Source organism: Gymnogyps californianus, chromosome 1 (assembly GCF_018139145.2).
Source record: "Gymnogyps californianus isolate 813 chromosome 1, ASM1813914v2, whole genome shotgun sequence".
NCBI classification, from domain to species: Eukaryota; Metazoa; Chordata; class Aves; order Accipitriformes; family Cathartidae; genus Gymnogyps; species Gymnogyps californianus.
This window is the reverse complement of record NC_059471.1, coordinates 29296571-29322258: the sequence shown is the minus strand read 5'-3', so window position 1 is coordinate 29322258 and position 25688 is coordinate 29296571. Positions and strand designations below refer to the sequence as shown.

The window sequence follows — 25688 nt, the reverse complement described above, 5'->3', positions numbered from 1 at the left end:
CAAGAAACTTAAGCCAAGAAGCAACGATTTCAAATTGCAGTCCTGATGTAACAATCCTTTCTATATTATATGTAGAACATACATGTGTCTTCATCATGATGCAAAGTCCCTATCAACTAGAATCTGGGGAAGATGAATAATCAGAGATAAGATTCAAGATAACTTACAGAAACTGATCTGGTTTAGAATGTTTTACAATGTGTACAAGTTACCACCAGTTTAATCTTTGTACCCCTTTGCCTGTAAAGTCAAAGCATTTAGGCTCATTTACACCAACTGTTCACATTTCAGGATCTGAGACATCCAAAACAGCTCTTGACATAACCGAGAATAGCTTCTGCTGCTTTATTTTTTTCTGCACAGTCACCTTGTTGTTTTAAAGTCTGATGTCTTGGGACCTCATAAAGCTCAGAGTGAGTGCTGTGTGAGAGAGATCTACTTCTCTTCTCCAACAGCATGACGTTCCTGTTTCTACTCCTGAGGAGGTGAGGTCTGTGATATGTCTGATGCTCATCTTTCCTCTCTTCTTTGGGTCAGCAGGTAGGAGCTGTCTGTGTTCAACATTTGGAATGAAGGCACAAAACATGTGCCTGTCTGGCTGCAGCTTTTAAAACAGCTGTGGGAAGCTGCTCCCTAGAGCTTTGGAATATTATGCCCATTGCTAAAGAAGGTGGAGTAGCGGGAGGAGAAATATACTGTGGGCAATAAACTGTAATAAGTGTGATTTATTGCATGGCTGCTACCATTGCATTTATGATATGTATATGTCTAGAGTCTGTGTGTGCATGCAGAAATGTCTTTGTGTCTTTATATTATTATATTTCTGTAGTATTCACAATTAGGAGTGAGCAGGCTATCTAATCCATTGAAATCATGTATATTTTTTCCTTTAAAAGCTAGAAATAGACCTTTGTTTCTCAAGAAGGGGAGATGATTTAACTGGAAGTTACAGCTGATTTCCTGCATTGTAGTCAACACATTTCTGAGTTCATAATAATTAGCTTAAGGGTGTATTTTGTTCAATTTCCAGAAGACATTTATATTACTGTGAAAAAAAAAATGAACATTTTCAATTTGTAATTTTAATCTCGTGGCAGAATATTAAACATTTTCATACCAAGGTGTAGATTGTATTTTTAGCCATTTGACCTTGGGCTGTTTGCTGAGGAAATGTGCCTACTTCTCCAGGGACCGAGCATATGTCTGGGACACCATCAGTTTGTGGCAATTTAAAAAGTTGCTGCTTGCAAGTTAAGGTGCTGTGGACCATGCACATGTTCCTAGCTTACCCCAAAGTGAGATAAAGTGCCTTCAATTAAACTGCTTTCATCTGGGTTTAAGCTGAGTGCTTTATTTAGCCATTGGAGCAACCCAAGAGAAACAAGGCTGCTGATGGTGGGTCAGGAGAAGAGTGGTAACTTAGTAAGTCACTGTAACTCAGTTGTATTCAATCATATGCCCAAAACCAGGTGTCCCTGCTCCACACCTGCATGATTCCAGCCTGCTGAAGGAGGCAGTAGCAGTGAAAGTTCAGAAGGCATGCTCAGATCTCTCTGGATACAGAACTGATGGCTCCAACAATTTTGGAGGTGTGGATTTTCACACTTGCTATGTGCCATAGCTTATTGATGTACACAAGTAAAGGTAAATACTATCAATTCAGAATTTTCCTCTTCCAGACCTAACAAAGCTTTTTGTTTACTCTGTATAACTTCAAAGTATTTCACAAATGCCTTTTGCTTCGTTAATACCTCCTCTATCATTTTGTGTTTGTGCCAACCAGGTACTGAACACTAGCACTGTGATTTGGCAGCATTTTCCCAAGATGTCAATGAATGCACCGGGTTCTCATACCTAAAGAATTAAGCCTCCATGGTAGACTGTAGAGGATCAGTCAGTCTTAGCCTCCTGTGAATGAGACATAGGCCTCAGGTTTACCGTTGCGTGGCTGAAGTTTGATAAATCATTGCACATCTGCTGAGCTGCTCTAGCTATGCTCACACAGGCACACAGAAAATGCAAGGCAATGTGACTTAGCTTACATCTCTTCTCCTCCGGGCTGAACTAAAATCACCTCATATTTGCTCAGATAGGAGCGCACACATCATCACTTGCTGCAAGGTCACTGGATGCGCCGTGACATGGGAATCAATTCAGACTTAATCAGGAATATGAGCCCTTAATGCTTTGTGATCAAGAATGATTCTAGCAGCATTTTGCAAGAACAGGGAAGTTTGTACTGGAGTCCTGTGGGTGGAGTGTGTGTAGCTACGTTCTTGTTAAATTTTTTTTGCATTATCAAGTGAGTATAATTTTCTTTTTTATGCCTGTTCCAAGCTTTTGGATAAAGTTCATGTGTAATGATAAACAGCTGCTTTGTTGCATTCGAGTGATGGATGGAGTTATGCCTGCTGATATGCAATTTCGTAAACACTTCGGCATCTTAATGAATGAAAGGTGCTCTCCACTGAAGGTAAAATGACTTAGATCAGTTCAGAACTGAACACTGAAATCCAGGAGCCCAAGTACTGAGCCAGTGAAGTATTTGGGGTGGGAAGGAGGAATTCTAGCATTCCACCATTGGCAGCAGTTAACATTTCAGAAATGTGTAGTACCTTTAGAGAGGCAGTGGAGAGCGTGGGGTGGAGCAGCTCTTGGGAAAACACAGCCTGTGATTTCTCCCAGACACAATCTGAGGCCCACGAATAAAAGGAAAGATTTCCATTGGTCATATCTCCCTACGTACACCCATGCATGGCCTAAGTCAGCCAGCAGTGTTAGTAATTCCCATTCCATGGATTTCTGAGCAGGGGCAGCCTGACCGTGACTTCTCCCGAGTGGCTGCTGCAGAGCAGGGGAATGCTACACTGATGCTGCCCTCTTGTCGGATTATTTCGCCCTTTATCCTACCTTCTTTCTAAGATTAGTTTTCTGGAAATAAACAATTCTTAAAGCCAGGGCCCAAATTAAAATCTTTATGGACCAAATACACCCTTAGTTATCTCTACAATAGCCCCTGAGATAAATGTTCATGGTTGAAGAAGGGTGGTTCCCACAGATGTTACACTGTTCAGCCTCAGTCCCAGGAAGGATGGTTGAGCAGAGCCTGTTCAGCTGTGGCGTATTGTTGAGGTTCTTTTACAGATCTCACCCTTCCACAGGCATCGTATAACTTTTAAGTTTCTCTAAACCATAGGTTTCAGTTGTGTGGGTTTTAACAGAAAAAATACCCAACACACACATCCTCTTCCTGTGCCTGGGGCCACCCTCATGCTTGTATAGAGGGGAGCCCCTCCATTTTGACCATATTAACAGAAGTGCATAAAGGCAAAAGCAGAAAGAGCACTTTTACACTGCGTTCATCAACACATGAAAAAACAATCTACCAGGACCAGTTATGGCTTGTTCCATTACACGTCACAAAACAATTGTCCCCGTGCATGCTGGTGCTTGTAAAGCTGACACTGCTGTTGACTTAAAAGCTGTTTGCGTTACATCTGTCCATTAAGTATAGATTTCCATATGTACAGCACCAAGGTGAACAAATCAAACGTACACTCACACCACAACCAGAGAACTGCTGTAGTGAACACATCCGCCTGAAATTCTCACATCCCTGCCCATGGCTTATTATCATGTTTTATATTTAAAATACCAACATAACATCATCAGTTTTTCTATGAACTTGACCACAATGGCTTGACAACCATCTTTGTGTTGGTGTGGTACTGACAAATTACTGCTATACAAAAAGTGGAGAAGAGGAGTCTCCCCAGATTGGGGAATGCTGAGCCCTGGTTAAAGCACTGATCTGATAGTAGCTCAGTTCCTTGTTCTGCCGAAGACTTGCGAAGTGGCCTTGGCTCAGTTTGGATGTATTGGATATATATGGATATATTCAGACCATCTGTTTTAGCACCAAAGTTATATATAGATGCTTTCTAATCCAAGTTCAGAAGAGACCTGCGGGCCATATTCAGGCTGCCTTTTATACATGCTCGTATTGCTATCGCAGCTACTTACTGGCAGGTCTAACAGTGGCCTGAATAGCTCTCTAGTGAGCACCTAAGTTACTGTCACAGTCCATGCACCATGCAAGGTGGTCTGAATACAGCCCTTTATCTCTTTGTCTCAGCTCCCTCATCTGTAATGCAGGGACAGTAACATACCTCAGCAAGGCTACGGAGATATTCAGATCCCAGTGAAGAGGACAACATGGCTACTTTTGTAGGCAAAGATGTGCTATGCTGAGATAACATGAGGGAACCTGGTTTTAGAGGAGTTTGCTGTCTGCAAGAGCTTACTCCAGAGAGAATATCCAAGAGTTAAAAAAGGGATGTAGAAGTTAGCAGGAGTGCACCCTGGCATCTGTAGCAGCAATTTTACATTGACTATGCTGTATTCCAGCTTAGCTGTTTCCAGATGGCACTGTATTTTACAATTTCCTCTTGCAGTTGACTGCTATCACACATATATATAGTACAACAAAGATGTACACAAGGGTGAATTATTGCCTGTTCTTTGTTGTACACTCTTTCCCAAACATCTGGGGCTTTATTTATGTGGCATTTAGTCTTCCTCAGAAACGTATCTTTGCCTGGAAAAACAATATATGCAGCAGCTACAAAAGATAAGGAGAAAGAGAACAGTATGGCTAATAATGAGAACACCAACAGCAAAAATGTACAGGGTTTTGTCACAGTAATCCTGAGGCTGATGGAAAGGTGGGATGAAATTTGGCAGGTACACAGAAAAAACCCAGTAGTTCCCAAGAATGAACCAGAGAAAGAGAAAAAGGCTGAGGGTTAGATGGATGTAGTACTTGTGAGCATTCTGCCTCCAGGGATATTCGTCGTCGTCATCATCATCAATCACAACAGACTTGGAAAGCAGCTGCCTCATCCTGGTGGAGTCGTACAGCAGGAGAGTCACCTGGAGGCATTGGGGAAGAAAAGGGAATAAGTAAATTGGCTGCAGAAAGTCTGAACACCTTCTGGCCACTGCCAGCCTTTGGGCCCAATTAAAATTGGGTGTGGGAAAATCATGTAAGAGAAAGCTGAGGAGCCACAAATGAGGCAGATCCTGCTGGAAAATAATGCATTTTTTCCCTACAGTTTATTCACCAGTGAGATTTAGGCCAGACATTGGAAAAAACTTGCCAATGGTAAGGATGGAAAGGCATGAGAACAGATTGTGTAGGGAGATGGCAGCAGCTCCCACGCTGGAGACTTTTAAGAACAGATTAGAGTAACTGCTAAATGACTTAAGTAGAGTAGTTCCTGCCTTGTAGTGGGTGGATTTGTCTCTCCTAACTCTATTTTCCATGGCTATGTAGGTGAATCAGCTTAAATAAAATTATGAAGGATCTAGACTTTGACCTAAACCCCAAATAAATTGCTTCGGATACTTGGAATGATTCTGTCAAGTTTTCTTCAATTAAGCGTCATTTTCTCAGATTGCTCCGTTCCTGCCTTCAGTCAGAGCCAGCAGAGAAATAGGTGGAATACCATGAAACCGTGAGGTTAGGAAGGTCTGGTCTGCAGGGAAATGCAGTAGGAGTCATCAGCAATGCTTCGAAGATTTCTAGTTTAGTCTTGGCAATACGAAGTATGTAGGGAGGTTGACTGCAGTGTAGAGAAGCTTTCAAATTTCTGTCCCCTAAATGATGTTCTTAATTTTGGTAGATTTATAGGAGAGGTATATACAGGGCCTAACAAGGATTTAGGCCAAACATGGTGAAACCTGTTATCTTGCTACACCTGAAACACTTGGCCCAGTCCTCAAGGCACTAGCTGTTGTAATCGCAACTCCCCTTTTTGCGTACTCGGGTTCCCATGCAAGCCTCCCTGCTTGCCTGCAGCAAGCTGTGTCTTTGCAAAAGGGACTCTAAGAAACCAACTGAGCAAGAAGCTGCCTCAGCCAACCAGGAATGAAGTTCAGAGGGAAAGGTGAAAGATGTGGATTTATAAGTGGCTATGGGGAGGGACGTACTGTCCAAGCAGGGGTTCTCAGCCATGTTCTCTTTCCCAGAGTTATATTCTGTGGTCATTTCTCTGCTTGAAATGAGAGAGAAGAGCACCCCTCATTTTACACTCTCCCTTCTCCATTAGTCGGTGATTAATGGTGAGAACACTGGCTAAGCAAAACCCATTTGGGTACATGTTCTGCCTGGTTCAGATTTTAGTCCATGTGCTAGAGGCACATTTTCTTTAGTCCATTTTCTAGAGGCAAGGCTTAGCAAGAGGATCCAGGACATCCTGGGAAGAGGATGTCTGTAAAAGTGTTCAGTTATGTATAAATGATTAAATATTTGTTCACAAAACCAGCTGTTTTTCTAGCCCAGATGTTGGTACCAGTTTGTGAGAAACAGAGATTGCAGTCCCAGCACCAACATAGGCAAAAAAATGGTGTTTCCACTGGATGTCTCACATCCAGCTGAGCATTCAAACTGGTAGGCTTGTTCAAACCGGCAGAGCATCTTCTTCTCAGGTGAACATTTATTTTAGGCAGGCTCATGACACACAGGAGGGGTAAACCTACCTGGCCAGTGGATCTGAGGTTTCCACATGGGGACCTGTGGCTTGACCTGAAGCTCTGTGCAGCTCATTAGCTTTGAGGTGAGCTCAGCACATAGGCAGCTGCCTGTACTCAAGCTTCACCAAGCTCAGCAATGGGAATGGGGTTAAATGGCAGATGAACATTGGTTTTGAGAAAGTCAGAGAAACCTCCCAGGTGGGTTTATGGATCTCAACTGCATCTAACCAGTTCATGGAAAGTGCATTTAATTCTTATGGGTATTGCCTTGCCAAGCTGTGAGTGAAGCAAATTCTGGCAGTTGCTCACATTGTTAATGACTGCTGAATATACAGTTACGGAGCAGCATGACATGAATTCAGCAGGCCTCTCCAGATGCTGTAGAATGGTTCAGTTGCCTTGGTGAACATCTGTAGGTTACCACTGCCTTTTAAAAGACTGGAGGTGGTAAAGAAACAGATGAGGAGCCTACAGATCTGTACAGATCTGGGCCAGAATAACTTGCCATTAAACGATGTCCATCACAGGACAGCGTTCATTCAGACTTCATCCTATACCCATTCTTTGACCTTTTAACTTTCAGAGGTCAAGCAAACGTACTGTTCATTGAAGTCGGTGCGGTCTGATGAGCATAACAGAGGGCAGAGTTGAGACAGGTAGAATTTGGCTACAGATCAAGCACTATGAGATGACACATGAGTTAGGCCAATCAAATTCTGACCAAAGGTATTGCCGGACTGCAAAATAGGCAGTCCTGCTGTCAACTGAAGCCACATTCAAGCCATTATTTGACGTCAGCACAAATATTAACTGACCCACTTATCATCTTATTTAGGGTGAGAAAAATGGACTTTAAACCAGGAGTAGCTAAGAAACAGTCAACATTTTTGATGCAGGCTTCAATTCATTAGCATGAAAATTTCCTTTCAATTCTGCTCTAATCTTTTCTAAACTATTACTAAATGAACCTTTGATTATACAGATAAGTCCGCTGGTGTGATCGAATGACTAAGCATTCGCCAATAGAACTTATAGCATAGCAAATTTCTTGTAACAAGATTAAGCACTTTCTTTTTTTCTCCATTTACTTATTTACTGACCAAAGGTCCTCGGGGGGATGATTCATATCCCAGTGATGTACTGCGGTTTGGTTACCACTGTGAAAGAGTGCAGGGGATGCAGAGACCTGCAGAGGAATATTCTTTCCCCTTTCTTTCGATCCTGGCAAAGAAAAGGGGCTAGAAACACTATCAAAAAGGGGAACGTAGCTAGCTCCTGTCTGCAGCATCTGCTGGCTCCAATATGCAGTGCTGTCAAGTTGGAGATTAGCAGGTCCCCTTTCAAGGGACAGGCTGCCTGTACTGAAACATTAGGCCACAACCCATCAGGTTTACCCTGTCTGCTCTGCCGGTGCTGGGCTCCTGGGAAAGTAGGCTGGGTGCCTGGTTGCTGCTGCCCCCGTTAGCTATGCAGGACAGCCAATGCTACCAGTACAGACGTTCTCTCCAGCAGCAGCACCCGCTGTTCTTAGCCCTTCATGCCCCAGCGGTGTGGTTCCAAAGCTTTTCCTTCAGCTCTGCCCCTTTTCCTTCTTTTGGCAGGAACATCACTGGGACAGCGAAAAACAGTTTTGCTTAATCCTGCTGAGAAGCCTTAAAGTAGCTCTGCAGTCTGTTGTGACAAGCCTCTTCATGCCCACTGGCAGTCAGTTAACACCGTCTGCAAAGGGACTGTCAGAACGGGGTGATCCTTTACCCTAGAGTCAACGCAGAGTTATAGCTTTATAGTGGCCAAGATGTAACACGGATGTGGGGGTGTCTCTACTTGTCAAGCAGCCAGGCTCTGGCTCAGTGAAGATACAAGTAAGCACAGTCCACTAGAAGACAGGTAGCTGTGGTTAGAAAATGCTGCTGTGATGCAAGGATGTATTATTTACTCTGGAAGGAAGCCATGCTGCTGCATAGTCATTGCTTCTGGCCAGGTCAGAGTGGGAGTAAATTGAATTTGTGAAGGACTATGTACAAACACCTGTAGTTTTATATTATTCCCAAAGCTAGGAGAGTAACTTCACTTTTTGTCCAGCCTGTGTGTCTGAAAACGAAGGAGAGAGGTCTTGCAGGCTTGGAGGACTGCTTGTGGAAATAGGACCCCATTTACCACAGGCATCCATGTTATGTAGTCATTTAAAGGCCAGGTAGGATGGGGCTTTGAGCAACCTGGTCTAGTGGAAGGTGTCCCTGCTCATGGCAGGGGGGTTGGAACTAGATGATCTTTAAGGTCCCTTCCAACCCAAACCATTCTATGATTCTGTGATTTCCCTCAGTAGGGATGGTGGCACAGAAGCTGTGACATAGGAGAAAGTCACACCACAATGTGTGGGACAATGCTGAATTCATTAGCGTTTCACTTGACTGACGGGTGCTTTAGGTGCTGGAACAAGCACAGCTCAATCATGAGAGCTCTCTTCAGTACTGCATGCACATAGCTGTCTAGAGCCATCATTATGTCTTAACTAGCAAGTCAAAGTCTAGTCACACAAAATATTTTTCACACACAGAAGGCACATTACCTTTAAGCTGCCAATCACGCCACCCACCAACAGATATAATGGAATTAGTGGCTGAACTGGGCAATCTTCCAAAAACTTCATTCCTGAACAGCAAAAATTAATGTTTGTTATCTCAAGTGATCAAATAGTGCAACAAGCTGTACAGTGAAAACTAAAGATGCTGTAAGTGAAGTGTAGTGCTTAGACCCAAGACTTGTATCCAGCGTCTATTGAAATGGGGGCTGAATTAAAGGGGGTTTGCATCCCCCATTACAGGAGTGAGGGCCATGAACAAGCAAAAGGCAGGAGAAGGAAGAGAGAGAGCAAAGGTAACAACAGCATTACTGTTGTTCTGGCATTACTGATCAGAGCCACGTACACAGGTCATTAGCTTCAGCCCCTGCATCTTTGTTAAATGAACGATTGACTGAGCTGGACAGGAAATTTTCATCAGCAGTAGAAAATTCATTGAAAATCAAAACCGTTTGTGAAGAGAAGGAATTCTGATAAGCTTCTCCCAGGCCTTTCCTGCTCATTGGCTCCCGTGAGTGTGGCATGTTCCCAAGATAGGTGCCTTGAAGCTTGGGAGCCAGTGCCCATGGGAGCACCTGGAACCATTTTAGCTTCCCAGGCAGCTGATAGGGAACCACAGAAGCTCAAGTTTCCAGGCTGTTTGGGTTGCTGGAGGCTAAAAGCATTGGTTGTTATGGAGCTGGGGATCCTGGCAACCCTCAAATCTACTGCTAGAAAGAGAAGGCTGGGTAAGTTTTAGGGAAGGGAGTGTATAGCAGTATAAGGATGTTGCTGGCAGTAGACACTGAAGCTTGTGATACAGGTCTGTGGCAGTGAGACTCATCTGTCCAAATATAGATGTCTGCAATGCAGGCATCCATATCTGAACTAGTTTCCTAGACTCTCTTTATAGTCAATAGGGAGAAATAGATACTTGTAAAATTCAATTCATCTCATCCTAAGATAGGCATTTAAAATAGGTCAGATGAGTTGGGCCCTGAAAGTGCCTCTTTCTCTCCATGGCTATACAAGGAATCTAGACAGCCAGCTGTAGATATCTAAAGTTAGCTGAGATGAATCCCCTGCCCAAGTCTCTTACCCAGTGGCATCTTTAGTCAATTTTAAACTGTTCATTACACTATAATTTTATTGTTATTGATCCCATGTTTCAGGGCTTCTACTGATCAGTTGCAGAGGACAGAAAGGATTTTCTGTTTTCTTCTTGTTGTATAAGTCATTTTCAAGGAGAAATTTTGACTTTTCTCTGAATAATTGGGGTTATCTAGATGTAGGATACTGAAAGCAAGGTGCTGATCTTAGTGCTAAACATCTCTCAGGTGGAACGTCTTGCCTCCATGTTCAGAACTACACTGAACAGGAGGGATCAGGAAAGAAGTACCAGTGGGGGGTTTTTTGCCTTCTTCTGTAGCTGTAATCCTCTTCAGCTTGTCAATTTGCCCACCAAATCCACTGCTATTGCTGGTCCAGAACACTGCTGATGTCCTGAACCTCTCCTGCGCTCTTTGCATAGCATAATACAGGCGTTCTGGATTGCAGTTGCTTGCTATAGATCTTATGTTAGTCATAGGATACAGGGCAGTGTTTTGTGATCTGCTGTGTGTAAGGGCTATGGAGTCCAGTGGACTCTTCTACACTAAGTATTTATGACCAGCCTTCTCATAATTGAAAAGGGCTGGGCTTAGATGGATTTGGACTCTCTCCCTTTTTGTCCCCTATTGCAAGGCTCTAATTTTTTGTCCATTTTGCCAGTGTGTAACACTGAGACCTGCTCAGACTCCCAACTTTACAGGGGTGGGCAGCAGGGAAATCATCACGAATTATATCATTTTCAGAAAGCAGCTGCCAGGGTTTCCAGAGTCCTTGGCCCTGTAATAGCTTGCCACAAAAGCAGCTGGCCAGGGATCTCAGGGAATATATTTCAGTTTAGGAACCTAGGCAATTGCTGTTTCCAGTGTGTTAGTGAGGTTTTGATTTGAGGCCAAAAAAAAAAATCAAGAAAACATGCCAATTTTTTTTTCATGGAGCTATGATTCTGATTCCCAGACAAATCTATTATGGAGTCCTTTCATATATGTAACATGACAGCAGTCAGTCAGTCTTGGGAAGGATTTGAATGACAGGCAGTGGTAATCTGTAGGTTTGGGGAGAATATTGCAGGCAGATATGATAGCAAAAGAGGAGGTGAAAGGGGATAATTCAGTAGTAACTTAAAAAACACAGCACTATGGGTGAATAGGAACTATGGACCTACTGTTGACAGATGGGCACTGATATTTGTTACAGTGAAATCTAGGCGCACACATCATGTGCCAATCAGTTCACACACAGCGTGTGCCCGACTTGTTTGGGAACACCAAAACTAGTAGGAGAGCATTAGTGCTAGCTCTTCTTTCCCATGAGCACCAGATATGTTTTCCTTTCACTGTTAATGATGGGATATATGGACCATGAGAGATCAAAGCTCTGCTTCTAGTGCAATGTTCCCTGCAAGCCAGAGCAATCTGTGGTTTAGAGTGAAGAGCAATTGAACCTGACCACACCACAGATCAGCGCATGAGTCCAAATGAATAAACCAGCAACCTTTGCAAGATCACACACAGCAAGGATGTCCAACAGCTTGCACAGTGTCCAAAGGGAAAAAAGAGATGGGAGGCTTGGGGAAGCAGAGGTACTTGCGCTTTTTACCTCTTGGCTACCACAGAACAACACTGCAGTGGGATCCAGGAGGCAAGTCCAGCCAAGGGGGAAGAGTGCTCATGAGTGATCAGGGTATGAGCTTCTCTAAGGACACCATTTTGGGCGGTGGTGTGGCATGGCCCACAACAGATCGCTACTAACCAAGTGTCCTTGTAACTCACAATTATCCATGAGGTGAGGGGTCAGGATGAATGAAAGCCAATACAGCATTTGTCTCATTTTAGCTGCTTTCTCTTCTCAGGTAGCTGAAAACGGCTGAAGTGCATCCCATAGTAAAGAGTATAGCTGTATAGTAAGGCTAATCTGGTGCCTGGTGCCCACTCCCCACCTTCTCTTCTAATAGGAGGCAGAGGACACAACATGCCAGGCTGTTTTCAGTTGTTCCTAGTGAATGACTGCAGCTGCCATCACTTAGCGCAGACCTCGGTCGGGCCCTGGACTGTGGGCTTTCCACTAGGATCCATGTGCTGCAGAGACTTTATCTCAAAGTAATTGCTTCTGGGCACCATTTTATCAGAAAGCATATCAGCAAAGCAGAGGAAACTCACAGAAACAGTGAGTAGCTGAAGGACTGAAATGCAAGGAAAGATTACGTTAACAACTGCTAAAGAACAAGACTGGCTCCCACATAAAGGTACAGAGTATGAGAATAGACTTCAGACAACTATCATCGGGAGCACTTGAGAGTTGAGGAATTATTGGTGTAGATATGAGCATGAGGAGTAGTACTGGGTTAAATTTGAACAGGGGAAAATTTAGACTGCCTTTTGAGAAAACAATGTCATCAGCTTTCAAATGTGATTTAGCTGCCCCTGGGGAACACTGTGTATAAAGGTAGTCTGGACAACGTACAAGAATGTGTTATTGGGAGCAATCCTTCACTGTCCCGGAAACAAAAAAAAATTCTCAGAAAAAGTCGATTATGTCCTTCCATAGCTCTCTATTTTTGGCGTGTTTAGTGAAAAAAAAAGGATCATCTCTACCAGTAAAAGTTAGAAAGCTGCTAAACAATCTGTGGCTTAAATGATGTCACAAGTCTGGAGCTTGGAAAATTTGCTGAGTTCTTTTCATGTATCTTGACTTATACTGTGATTTACAGTACTACCAAATTTTAAGAGTGTATAATGTTAGTGTGTCATTATTACCGGAGCTACCAGTTATTCATCTCTGAGTTTTAACAGATATTATTATAATTTATTTGTTAAGATTTGAAAATATCTCACAATTTTCCTCTGCAGAAAGCAAGAGCCAAAATGGCTGGAGTTATTCTCTGAGATCATGGTAACAGAATGTTATCAGAAAATCAGAGGCTTTTGCTTGGATAATAAATATCTGCATTTTCCTTGACATTTCATTTTCCTAAAAATGCCTTTGCAGATATGTAGCTGCAGGAAACCAATATCCTCTCACAACACTATATTACAGTGACATTATCTCTTAATTTCAGTGAAAAAAAAGGACTCTATATCTGATGCAGGAGATACCCAGAGCTCCAGGCTAATATCTTACCGTACACTTTCCAGTTCTCACTGATCTTAAAGATACTATGAAATATTCCTAGGAAATTATATTTATAAGTGGTCAGATTCCAGCCCTGGATTCATTTCCAGAAGGCTGGCTGTCAATACGCATGCAAGCTATACCACACTTTGAATTATACCTTCCCACCCCTATTCCACAGCTCAGGCATATTCAGCCCGGGGAAAAGCTAAAGCTAAAATCCTCTTAAGGGATAAATAGCAATTTTAAGTCATGGATAAGCATAAGAGCCTAAGTGTTGAGATGTAACAGTTCAGTCCATTTCCCTACTTCCTAATTGGTCCTTAATCCCTCATTAGAACTCCTTAATTCCTAATTAGGACGTCCTAATCAGAATCCTACCACAGACATCACTGGTACTCGGAAGGCCCCAGATAAAGGAAGCAGCACCAACCTTTAGCTGAACACTTTTTTTGTGGGTTTGGCCAACTATACATGCCGACAAGCTAGGTGTCCCGACTCCCTTAAAAGTCACCTCACCTCAACGCAGACACCTAAAAGAGGGTATGGGACTGTCACTGTCAGAAACACCCATTTCTCTTAACTGCCTGCAAGGGCCACACATGGCACTCAGCTTGGTTACAGATGCGTACAGTCCAGATCTAGGTGGGATGCATCTTGCCCACAGCATCTGCACGTAGAGTTCATTTGCACCATCTTTCATGAATAATGAGGCAGAAGGTGAACAACTTCTCAAGGACACCCATCTGGAATGATTGTAAGGTCTTTTGAGGACAGGACGTAAAATTCAAAGTGATCTGGATACACTGGAAAAAGACATCCAAAATCTCTGAAATGACAGCCGATAAAGCTGAACACTGCGTATAGGAGAGAAGACTTCAATGTAAATAAAAAATGAGAAATGTCTGATAGGGAGCAGCACTGCCAAAAACCATCTGGGCTTACAATGCACCATAAACTAAATTGGAGCCAGTGAGCTGGTGCAGAGAGAGCATCTTTCATTTTGAGGTGTGTTTACAGGAATCCTGCATGTTAAACAGAGGAGCTAATTATTCTGCACTGCTCATTCCTCAGGTCTCAGCTGGAGTCCTGTGTTCTGTCTTTTTTTTTTTTTCTTTCTGTGGGGGAAAAAAAATAGTTACATTGGCCAGAGGCCAAAGGAGGGAGGCAAAAATGCAAAAAAAAAGCTACAGAAACAGTGACCTGTGAGGTCAGGATGAAAGAAGTAGGTTTTTGAGATCTCTGGAAAAAAAGAGAAGATGGAGTGGGGTTATAATAGCAGCCTTCAAACAGTTCAAAGGTTCTCTTGAGCAGCACGGTGACCAATCTGTCTTTGTGACCACAGTGGGTAGGACAGGCTGTAATCTGTTTAGTTTGCCATAGGGAAGATTTAGGTTGGATATGGGGAAAAATATTTTGTCTGTGAGAGCAATAAAATGCTGAAATAGGCTCCTTGGGAAGCCGTGGAATTTCCTTGAGCAAGGGCAACTCAGACATCTGTCAGGGTTGCCATGAGCATGTGAGCCTGTCTGAAAGCGGAGGTGGGCTGGTGTCTCTACCAATGTTTCTCAAGTGGGGTCGCAACCCATGTGGAGGATGTGAAAGGCCCAAAGGGAGCAATGAAGTGTTAGAAAATGCTCAGTTTTAAAAAAAAAAAAATCTATGCTGATGGTAAGGAAAAGGTGATGCTTAAGAAAAGAAGAGCCTTATGCAGTTTAAAAATATATAAAATTCTGCAGCTCAAAGGATTTTCCTTTCCTTTCTTAAATATTTGATCTTGAAATGCTACTCGCAAATCCAGCCTTTGCGGGGTTATACAGAGAAAGATCAGCTGAAAACCAGGTCTCACTTTCAAAAAGGTGGAGAAATAGCAGCTTAGATCATCTCTTCTTCCCTTCCAGCCCTACGCTTCTAAGATTTTTGCAGAGCAGTTAATACAGAGGGATCCTAATGAATGAAATCCTCTCATGTGTCGCATTCTGAGCTTCCTCCCACAGGCAGAGCCCTGTATTGAGGTAAGACACACTGGAGGGCTATTTAAGACAAATAAGGTCGGAATTCAAGCACTGCTTCCTCCCCACCATGCAGTGTGGGCTGGGATTCTGTCTGAAGCTCAAGTACCAACACACAGGTTTAACAGTTGGAAACTTTAAGTTTTCCAACTCCTTTCTCCCACCAGATGTGTTAACCTGCCACACAGTGCTGGGAATTTCCTATTTTTAAATTGCTTTAGTAGTCAACTTACCTATAAAAGTCATGGACAGTGGTAAGGCAAGGAAAGCAAGGAGCCCAAATATAAAGCATGCTGTGAATGAGAAAAGAAAGACAGCGTTATTGGGGCTGGTTGAAGTTTAGAGACCAGCAATTCCATCCTATGCTTTACAGATGCTGTTTATCCATAAAGTTGTGTAGCAAGAAATGTAGTGCACTCAGTGGGGTGGGAATATCATGTTTATGGTGCAGCATTTGAGATGATGGGACCAGCAAGTGGTTTATCACTCTCCCAGAGTTCAAGCTTCCCTTTTTTAACTCATACATTGTTAGTCCTTGTATCAGTGGAAGAGCAATGAGAGACACAATCTGCTTTTGTTGCTACTACTTCTAGCTGTCTTATTGCAAGGGCAAGGACTCAGCCGCTGCTGCCTTAGCCTGCATCAGCTTCAGAGGCACTGCCAGGTGACTGTGCAGTAACAAGTAACTTTGCATCAGCTAATCCACGGCAACTGATGAGCCGTATCTGTTTGCTAAGCAAATAGCAGCTTTAATGCCATTCCACTTAGTTTTCATTGATAGCTAAATAAACTGTCTTTACTGCAGATGTGAATAGTTTCTGGCTGGTCTAACTCCCTGACCCAGATCAGCTCATGAACACAAAGGCAGCAGCCCTGCTGCAAGGAGTGGGAATTGTCATTGGGATAGATCAGCTTAAGCTGCATGGAAGGATGCTCTTAGGGGTGCACATAGGCTGTTCCCACAGATGAGTGGATCTGAGGTGCTTAGTTACTCCTTAGAGAGCTGCTGGTATATCTGAGCCCTAGTATTTTCCCAGCACAGCCTGATGCTGCAGAGGATGAATGCTTACCTTTGCAGAAAGTGAGAAACAATAGCATCAAGAACAGTGTCAGCAGCCTGTCTTACAAGAGCTGTCACCTCTGTGCCTAATCATGAACACTTGGCAATATTAAAGTGAAATGCTGCCCTGCAAAATGAGAGTAAAACATAATGAGGACATTCTGTGGCGAGCGTCCCTGCAGAGCGCTTCTGCAAGTGGCTCAATCTGCAAGTAGGTGCCTAAGGAGGCAAAAGGGCAGTAAGCAGAGGTGGGCATAGATTGCAGAGGGGCTGAGAAGGGCATGGATAAGTGTATTGGGTTTGCGTGGCAAGGTTTTGGTAGTGGGGGGGCTACAGGGGTGGCTTCTGTGAGAAGCTGCTAGAAGCTTCCCCTATGTCCAATAAAGTCAATGCCAGCCGGCTCCAAGACGGACCTGCTGCTGGCCAAGGCCGAGCCCATCGGCGACGGTGGTAGTGCCTCTGGGATAACATAGTTAAGAAAGGGAAAAGAAGTTACAGGGGAGTAGCAGTTGCAGCCAGAGAGAGGGGAGTGAGAAGATGTGAGAGGAACAACTCTGCAGACACCAAGGTCAGTGAAGAAGGAGGGGGAGGAGGTGCTCCAGGCGCCGGAGCAGAGATTCCCCTGCAGCCCGTGGGGAAGACCATGGTGAGGCAGGCTGTCCCCCTGCAGCCCATGGAGGTCCACGGTGGAGCAGATATCCACCTGCAGCCCATGGAGGACCCCACGCCGGAGCAGGTGGATGCCCAAAGGAGGCTGTGACCCCGTGGTGAGCCTGTGCTGGAGCAGGCTCCTGGCAGGACCTGTGGACCCGTGGAGAGAGGAGCCCACGCTGAAGCAGGTTTGCTGGCAGGGCTTGTGACCCCGCGGGGGACCCACGCTGAAGCAGTCTGTTCCTGAAGGACTGCACCCTGTGGATGGGACCCACGCTGGAGCAGTTTGTGAAGAACTGTAGCCCGTGGGAAGGACTCATGTTGGAGAAGTTCGTGGAGGACTGTTTCCCGTGGGAGGGACCCCACGCTGGAGCAGGGGAAGAGTGTGAGGAGTCCTCCCCCTGAGGAGGAAGGAGCAGCAGAAACAACGTGTGATGAACTGACCCAAAACCCCCTTCCACGTCCCCCTGTGCCGCTCAGGGGGGGAGGAGGTAGAGAAAACGGAGAGTAAAGTTAAGCCCGGGAAGAAGGGAGGGGTGGGGGGAAGGTGTTTTTAAGATTTGGTTTTATTTCTCATTATCCTACTCTGATTTGACTAGCAATAAATTAAAATAATTTTTCCCCAAGTTGAGTCTGTTTTGCCCGTGACAGCAATTGCTGAGCGATCTCCCTGTCCTTATCTCGACCCACGAGCCTTTCGTTTTATTTTCTCTCCCCTGTCCATCTGAGGAGGGGGAGTGATAGAGCGGCTTTGGTGGGCACCTGGCATCCAGCCAGAGTCAACCCACCACAATAAGAGAAGGAATAGGGTGTCTCCTTGGGGGCTTATGAAAAAAATCTTGGAGCAAGCATTCGGGGTTGGTTTGGGACCAGCCCTTCCCCAGGCAAACTGTGTCACGCGGTTCCCCGTGCCAGAGAACTGCAACCTCTGCAAGGCGAATGGCGTCCTCCTTGCCGCGCAGGAGCGGGGACACTGCCAGCACCCTGCGTACAGTGCCACTCTGGGAAACTCTGCAGCCCTGCCAAAACATCACCCTCAGGGTGCCTTAGAGAAAAAGGGAAACATCGTTGCCTCCATTTTACGGAAGGAGAAACTGAGACAGAGGACATAGGAGCAGCATCAAAATTCAGGGCAGATCCACCAGGCTTTCTGACTCGCAGACACTTTTCATGGGAACAGACCATCCCCCACACGCTGCTCATGTTTTCTCCACAGAGAACGAGGATCTTACACTTCAGCGCTTGAGAGACATCTTTCTTTCTCAGAAGTTGCATGTTTGTTATCTCTATGAATTGGTAGAGACTGAAGATATTTTGAGCTGAAGAAAGCACTTCTGTTCCTTTGTGCCACCCCCTCATCCTCTCCCTGTCGGCCGGTCTCTCTCTTGCACACACACATTTTTGCTCAGGCTCTCCTATCTCTTGAATGCTGCACAGTACAGAAATTCTTCCTCTGCTTGAATAGTGTCCTACACTTGACTAAGCTCTTTCAGACGCTGACAGCCTCTCATGAGAACAACTCGGCTTAGAGCCTCCCTTTTCACCACATGTCACATTTCATGCTAGGTCCTCTTGCTGTTACATTATCTAGACTATTATTTTCATATTCAGAAGCGATGGTATTGTAGCTGACTTGGGCTTCCAACACACCCATGAACATCACCTGCAAATAGTGCCCACAGCCTGGGCAACTCATTTATCTGGTATCCAAACGAGTGCAGTTCAGGTCTGCAGGAGTGGCATCGATTGCCTGCTGTTGCCAGAAGTCCTCTCATCGCAGCGCAGCTCTCAGAGCAGCGTCACCCCTCTGCCTGCGGTTTCATAGCCGCCTCCTGTTTCTGCCCTTGCTGCACGGGCAAGTCCTCAGGAGCCCAGTAAAAGGAGGCATCGTGTCATTTCTCAATCGTGCAGCGCGTGGTCTGTCTGACTCCCGGGGAGGGATGCTGCGGTAAGCTCTGTAAGAGGCTCGGGGCGGCCCACGTATATGTGGGGCTGTGCATCTGGCACACAGGTGTCCGTGTTTGCTTGTGTCTAGCATCTGCCCGATAGCTTGATTTTGGAGGGGAGAAATGGGAGGTAGGGACCACTCAGAGCTCAAGAGAAAAAGATAATGGTTCATTAATTCCCCTCCCAAAGCAGTCGCTGGGAATGTATTTACTCATTATCTCCCCATTCAGCTACAGCCTCTTAGGTCTTGAATTGGAGGGGCAGATGCATAGTCTGGGAAGGCTTCCAGATCCATGTTTAACAAAGTGGGACTCTCAACAATTGACTACACAACTGGCAGGGCTCCGCAGCCGCTCTCAATGCCGCTAGCAGCACTAAAGACTGTTTTCCCCAAAACGTGTGGGGTTTTCACAGAAATGCTGCTCAGTCGGGACATACGCTCTCTGCCTGGATTTGTCTGGGTTGTGCTGCCCCGTTCTGGTCCAAAGACAAATTGCTCAAGAAAACGGTATTTGCCGCAGGGTAGCACAGCTCTGCAGAGAGGACGCTGCTATCTGTGCAGTTTCACATGTGGGGCTTGTGATATTTTTAAGTCGGTGATATTGCCTCACAGGCTGGTCAGAAAAGCCCCTGGACCCATTCCTAGAAAAAGTAGCAAAAAAGGGCCGGTAGTCTCTAAAAACACAACAGGGTGAGGGAAGTGTTTCCGGGCATGGCTCAGAAGGACATCTGCTCTGCAAAGCTGGTGTCAGGGCATCAGGCAGGAGAGCCCTCTGCTCTGTACAGCCAGGGCAGCATGTGGTGGGGCACTAGTAAAGTCCTGCTTTGGGAGGCATTAGCAAGCGAGTCTTAACGTGCTGGGAAATAGGTGAAGGGAAGAGCTCGTGTCTGGGATCACAACAGAGGAGGAGGAGAGGAAGTAAGTGGCTGTGTATCTTGCACATTCCTTGAAATCTGTGGGCACAAAAATCAGATCAGTGGGTGCAGATTTTGTGTCTCCTGCCCAGCAGGACAGTCAGCTGATATAAATCTGCTATTCAGCTGAGTTGCTCCTGCCAGGGTCTCCCAACAGAAGTAAACGAACTTGAAATCTCCATTAACATTATGGCTGTACGTCATGGTCTTTCTTCTATCTGACACCTGAGCCGTTACATCTTCCATAGCCATGCCCCTGCACTGCAGCTCTCCTCCCCTCCCTCTGCTACTCCCTCGTTCTCTGTCCCCAGTTATGTGCCTGGCCTCAGGGCACGCAGCAGATGAGTTGTCCTCTGGCATGTGGGATGGATCTGGAGGCAGTATTGGACGTGACACCAATTCACCTGTGGGCTCCTCAGACTTTATTTTGCTGCCGTGATTTTTCCAAGCACCTGGAAGTTTCAAATCAGCTCAGGCTGTCCCTGTTTACTTCAAAGATAGAGAAAAGTTTCTTTCTTTTCAGGTAAGAAGAGTCCTCATGGGATTTTCAGAAATTATTTATGAGTATAAATCTCAAACTACCTACTCTTCTTAGGTAGTATGCTAATATGGCTGTAGTGCAACCTACTCAGTAGAGTGTGTGACAAGCTCTCTGATAATAAATACAGTAATAAATGAAGTGTTGTGTACATTACTGTCACTCCCAAATGCTGTTTGTTCTGTAGCCTGTCAGGTTCCTGATAAAAAAGTGATTTTTTTTTTTTGAAAAATGAGATGCTACCAGCTTCCAAACAAATTCTGCAGTTACCCCAGGATTTATCTACATGAGCAAGCTGAAGAGCAAAACTCTGGATGTAAAATCACAGTACTCCCTTCGGACGCCCCGTGGGAACGCTGCTCTGAAGGGGGCTGACTCTCAGCAGTCTGGATGTGAGCAAATTTGGGTCAGTTGGCCCGGCCCGGGGACTGATCATGCCCTGGGGCAGACGTAGGTGGTGGTGCACTAGCTTAGCAAGCAGTGTCACGGTGTGCTGTACAGCAGCATAGACGCTGGTGGTGTAACAGGCTGGAGTGCAGACAGGTAGCAGATATTTTCATCCATGTTTTATTCCTTCACAGTATCTGCAGGCATCCCTTGCAGCATTGATAGGGACCGGGAGAAAAGAAAGGACGCAGTGTGTGCGGGTGGTGCAGTGGCAAAGCAAGTCTCAATGGATCTCTCTGGGGAACCAGCTCCAGCAAGGTCATACATTTTACAGACTGGGGATGAGTCTGCTCATGGATTTGGTAGCTGTGGATACTGCTGTCTTTCTGGGCTTTTGAGTGACAGGAAAATGTCACTATATTAGATGGGATATGCAGAAAAGACTTGAATGAACTAACTTTGAAGGAAAATAATTAAATCTATTCAGCTTGGCTAGCCAACAGCCAAATGAGGGAAAATAACAGCAAGGTTTGAGCACTCAAAAAAGGACCTGTGAGTGATCCAAAGAGTGATGAAGGTAGAGACATGAGATGAACTTGAGCAGAAACAAAGATTGCTCTGTCCATGAGGCTAAGTGCCATAGCAAGGAGATACATTGATGGAGTAGTCTCTTGGGACAAATGGCAGGAACCCCACCCCTGGGGTGATTCAATCCCTTGATCAAACTAGGTACTCAGCAGCTGGAGGATTCAGTGTAAGGAACAGCCATTCCCATGGAGGTCTCCAGTCCCAGTGCAAAGCCACTGTAGGAGGCAGGGGAAGTGTGATAAAACTGACTTGCAGACCAAATCCAAGCTCAGGGCCACTAGCTGTTTGCTGCATGCCATCACTGTTTGCTTAGACAAGGTTGTGTTACTGTGAAATAGTACTTTGGTACCCAGATAAGCTATGCCAGCATCACACCACCTAAAATTTAAGTTCCAAGTTCCAGCACTGACACCAGCAATGCTGCTGTCATCAGAAATGGTGTAGAATAAGGAGGTGCCAGTAATCTGGGAACCTTCAAGATGGGGAGGATGTAGATGAAGACGTACATGTAGATGTAAATGTAGATGTAGACGTAGATGTAGACGCTTTGGGAGTTAGGCAATATTGCGGAGTGGCTTGTCTGAATTTTATGCCATGCCTCTAGCTACTGAACGACAATTATGCCATGGTCTAGGTTCTGGATTTGGCCCCTTGTGATTAATTTCCAGATGTACTTTTAAAACAAGATTTAGGCATTACATAAACAGCCACCAGTTTGCTTTGCAATAGACCCAGGGTAGTGGATTAGCCTTCTTTTTTTTGGTCAGTTAATTAAAGCCTGCCCTAATGTTCTGAACTTAAATTGCTGTACCAAGAATGAAAAGAATTTAAATGATGCTGCACAGGTAGGTTTAATATTTTAAATATCAGGAGACCATAGGTACAAATGTGGGGCTGTGCTGAAACACTCTTTGAAAAATATACACAGGATGATGTGAAAAAGTGAAATTAAGTGTCACTGCACTTCAGGAGGGTTTGCATTTTAATGAACAGAAAATCAATTTTGGATGCACTAGCTGATCCATAGCTAAAGCTGAGCTGATTTTGAACTTAAATGTAATGAAAACCTAAAGATAATGAGTTTTCTGGAATGATATTTCTGAGTTGCCTTACTTATAGGTAACTTTGTGGGTACCCAAAAGGGTGCTCCTGGTGTAAGAGAGCATAGATGAGATCAGAACTAATCCCTTTCTTTCAAAAAAATTTCAGAAAGATCATTTATTTTCTCTGTCATCATTAAAGTCCCTGTGGCAATTTAATACCAACACGGAACAGTGATATTTTGCTTGTAACGGAACAAAAATCAGAGAAACTACGACTTTTGCCTTTTTTTATTATGATGTTCACCAGCGGGCCCAGATGCCCCCTGCACGTCCTTTCTGCGGGGTGCGAGGGAGCCCACGCCAGCCCGCTCCCGCTCCCGGAGGCTCGTCGGGGTGTAACGAGAGCGCCACATGCTCCGCACCCCTCCGTGTTCATCGCTCCCCAGCCCTCCTTTCCCCTGGGGCAATGATGAGCACAAACAAGTGGGCCAGAAAATGTCCTCTCCTTCCCTGCCTGTGCCAAGTTCCTGCAGGTGGGCCTGGTTTGAACCCAGGCCAGGGCTGTCTGTCCCCCTGGCTTGGTTTTCTCTGAAGGGTTGTAAGGCAGCAAGGAGTTAAGGGGCTTAATCATTAATAAAAGTTCGTGCTGAACTTTGAGAGCCTTTCAAGTGAAGCCAAAAGCAGGAATATAAAAGACCCCAAGGTAACGGCCCTAGACTGGCAAATGCAGCAATTAGTGTGGGTGAAGTATCAGTTATGATGAGTGGCCAAGGGGTTTTCTTCTTCTCCTATTTGAGTGGAATTAGAAATTACTGCTGCCTAGAAGTGAAAGCAAAAGGCACTTGCAACTCGGAGTGAAAAGGAGATGCAGTCAGCGGGAGTAAGCTCCTTTAAAACCCTTGGATTTTAACCTCCTGCCAACAACACTGCTTCCCTGGTCTTACAAAAACCCACCCCTGAAGCGTATTTCTCCTGTGCCTCTCTGCACAGCTTGTACGGCCCCCAGCCAGGGTCAGCTTTCTGCTGCATTGCTCCTCAGAGAGCAAGAACCAGCCTGTTCACCCAGCCCGCGAGCTGCCGGCTCGTTACACCCCTCTGCATCTTCCACCCTGGGTGGGACGAACCAGTTGTTTTAAAGCCTGAGAGAGCCCAGGCTGTCATGCAAAAGACCTCCATTCAGATAACTGATGCTTCCTACCCACAACACGTGGCCGCTTATGAGGGCTACCTGCGCCTGCAGTGGCTGTTGTGCCAGGGGCCGAGCAAGCAGAGGGAAGAAGACCCTGCTCCAAATGTCTCTGGGTGAAAGGCAGGCTACTCCTGACTGTACTCTGTCCCCGACCTCGTGTCCCCGTGTCAGCACACAGGCTGGCAGCAGTTTTGCTTTGCAGGAATTGCTCCTGGGGGAGTTTGTTCCCAGGCTGGCTGCGCTGCTCTTTACCAGGTGGTTTTCCCTGCAGATACTTCTGCTGGACTACATGTAAGGTACCACTTGGAACAGGAGACAAACACATTATATTGCTTAGGTTGTCTGCTGCAGCCCGTATTTAGGTACTTGATGGTGTTTGTATTTGTTTGAAATTTTACACTGGTCTGCTATAATCCAAATACTGTGGCAGGCAGGTGCTGTTGGGATAGAGTTACTGTTGTGCGCTCCATCAGCACCCAAAATTGCCTAGGAAAGGAAATACATCAGAAAAGAGGGAAGAAAAGGAAACTTCAGTGGAAGATTCAGGTGGGACTTGGTATCATCTTAATTCCTTTGTATACCTGGCTTAGCGACAGGGCTGCTTAAATACAGAAGGTGATTACTACCAGAACTGCCTTACCATTGCTGGCAATTTTAGATATGCACCGGTGGCAGGCTTTCTCCAGGCCGGCAGTCATTGTGAAGAGCCTTTTGGGGTGTCTGTGGGGATACAGAAATGAATATGGTTATGAAAAGTGTCTTTAACTTACTAAATATCTTGACTCAAAGTCACTCACACGCTTCAGCAGGCTTTCACTACCCTCAGAAAACTCAACGCATCCACAAATCCAGACAGCAGCCATCAGTGCAGCATACCCAGAGTCAGGTATGTCTTCCAGCAGCTTTGGGCTTGCCTGCTGATGATGCTAGAGCTTTGGGGTCACAGGAAGGCTGGGGGAGAAGTATTAATGCTGTCTTCCTGAAAAGTATAGAAGGTTCTATCTTGACTTTGATTGGGGTTGGGGCAGGACAAAGTGTATTTGACTGTTACGAGAAAACGCAGTGAAATGGGTAAGGTTCACTACACAAACCTCTGTAAAAATTATTCAGTGAGCAAAAATGAATTAAAGAAAAGGGGAGGAGAGAGGATGAAAATAGTTTTAAGGTCGAGGAGGATTCTGAAGAGGAATATAGAATAAAAACTGCAAACTACAGAGAGCCCAGAACAAGATGCCTTTGATAAAATAGTAGCTGGATTAGAAAGTAGCTCTTTGTAAAGAAGAATTTTTACGAGGTGGGGTGAGGGATGAGCAAGCAGCTAGGCATCCAAGGCCTGGGTGTCAGACAGCACCAGACAGTTAAGTAGCATCCAGCATCAATGGGAGTGTGGAAAGCTTACACACACACACACACGCTCCAAGCCTCAGCCTCTGGCCAGGGTCACCACACGTCTACCACCAACACCAACTGTGTGATAGATGAAGATGTGTGCAGAGGAGGCCGGGATGGGGGAAGCTGCATTTCTGCACATACCTCAAATGAACCTCTTTAAGTTTCCTAATGATTAAAGAGCAATATTTTAAGCTTAGACTCATTCTGTTCTAAGCTGACATGAAACCCACCCCAGTGGGATTTCTCATCGTGCAATGCTGATCCCAGTCTGGCCCAGAGCCTACTAGGGACCACAGGGCCCCAGACATATGTTTGAAGATAAAGACAGACTTGTACCACCCAGCTGATACGTGGCCATAGCCCCCTCCATAGCCTGTCCAAGCCCTACCAGATGTGGCTGAGCAGAGCTGGTTGTGTCCTGGGAGCCTGCTTTCTCCTGCAAGCCCAGAGACCCATGACCTGCAGCAGCACAGGACCCTCTGCTGCCATGGGGAATGGGATGGGGTTTGCTCCTTGCACGTTGGTGAGCAGCCAAGCAAATAGCAGGGACTGAGGCTTTCACAGACATCCCACCAGGTCAGTAACCCATGCTGAGACACTTGCCTGTAGCAGGCAGCCACCAACATATATATGTCCAGGTTTCTAGTGTGCATC

The 25688-nt window shown here is 45.3% G+C and overlaps 1 protein-coding gene across 1 annotated transcript; it reads right to left on the bottom strand.

The window, feature by feature from the left end:
* Nucleotides 1-4569: 4569 nt before the first annotated feature.
* Nucleotides 4570-24340, bottom strand: TMEM272 (transmembrane protein 272). The gene is made up of 4 exons (XM_050912852.1): nt 24283-24340; nt 15558-15617; nt 9104-9186; nt 4570-4932 (listed from the first exon to the last, which is right to left on the bottom strand). Exons 1-4 carry the CDS (start codon nt 24338-24340, stop codon nt 4570-4572), a joined length of 564 nt encoding a protein of 187 aa, XP_050768809.1.
* Between the last annotated feature and the right edge of the window lie 1348 nt (nt 24341-25688).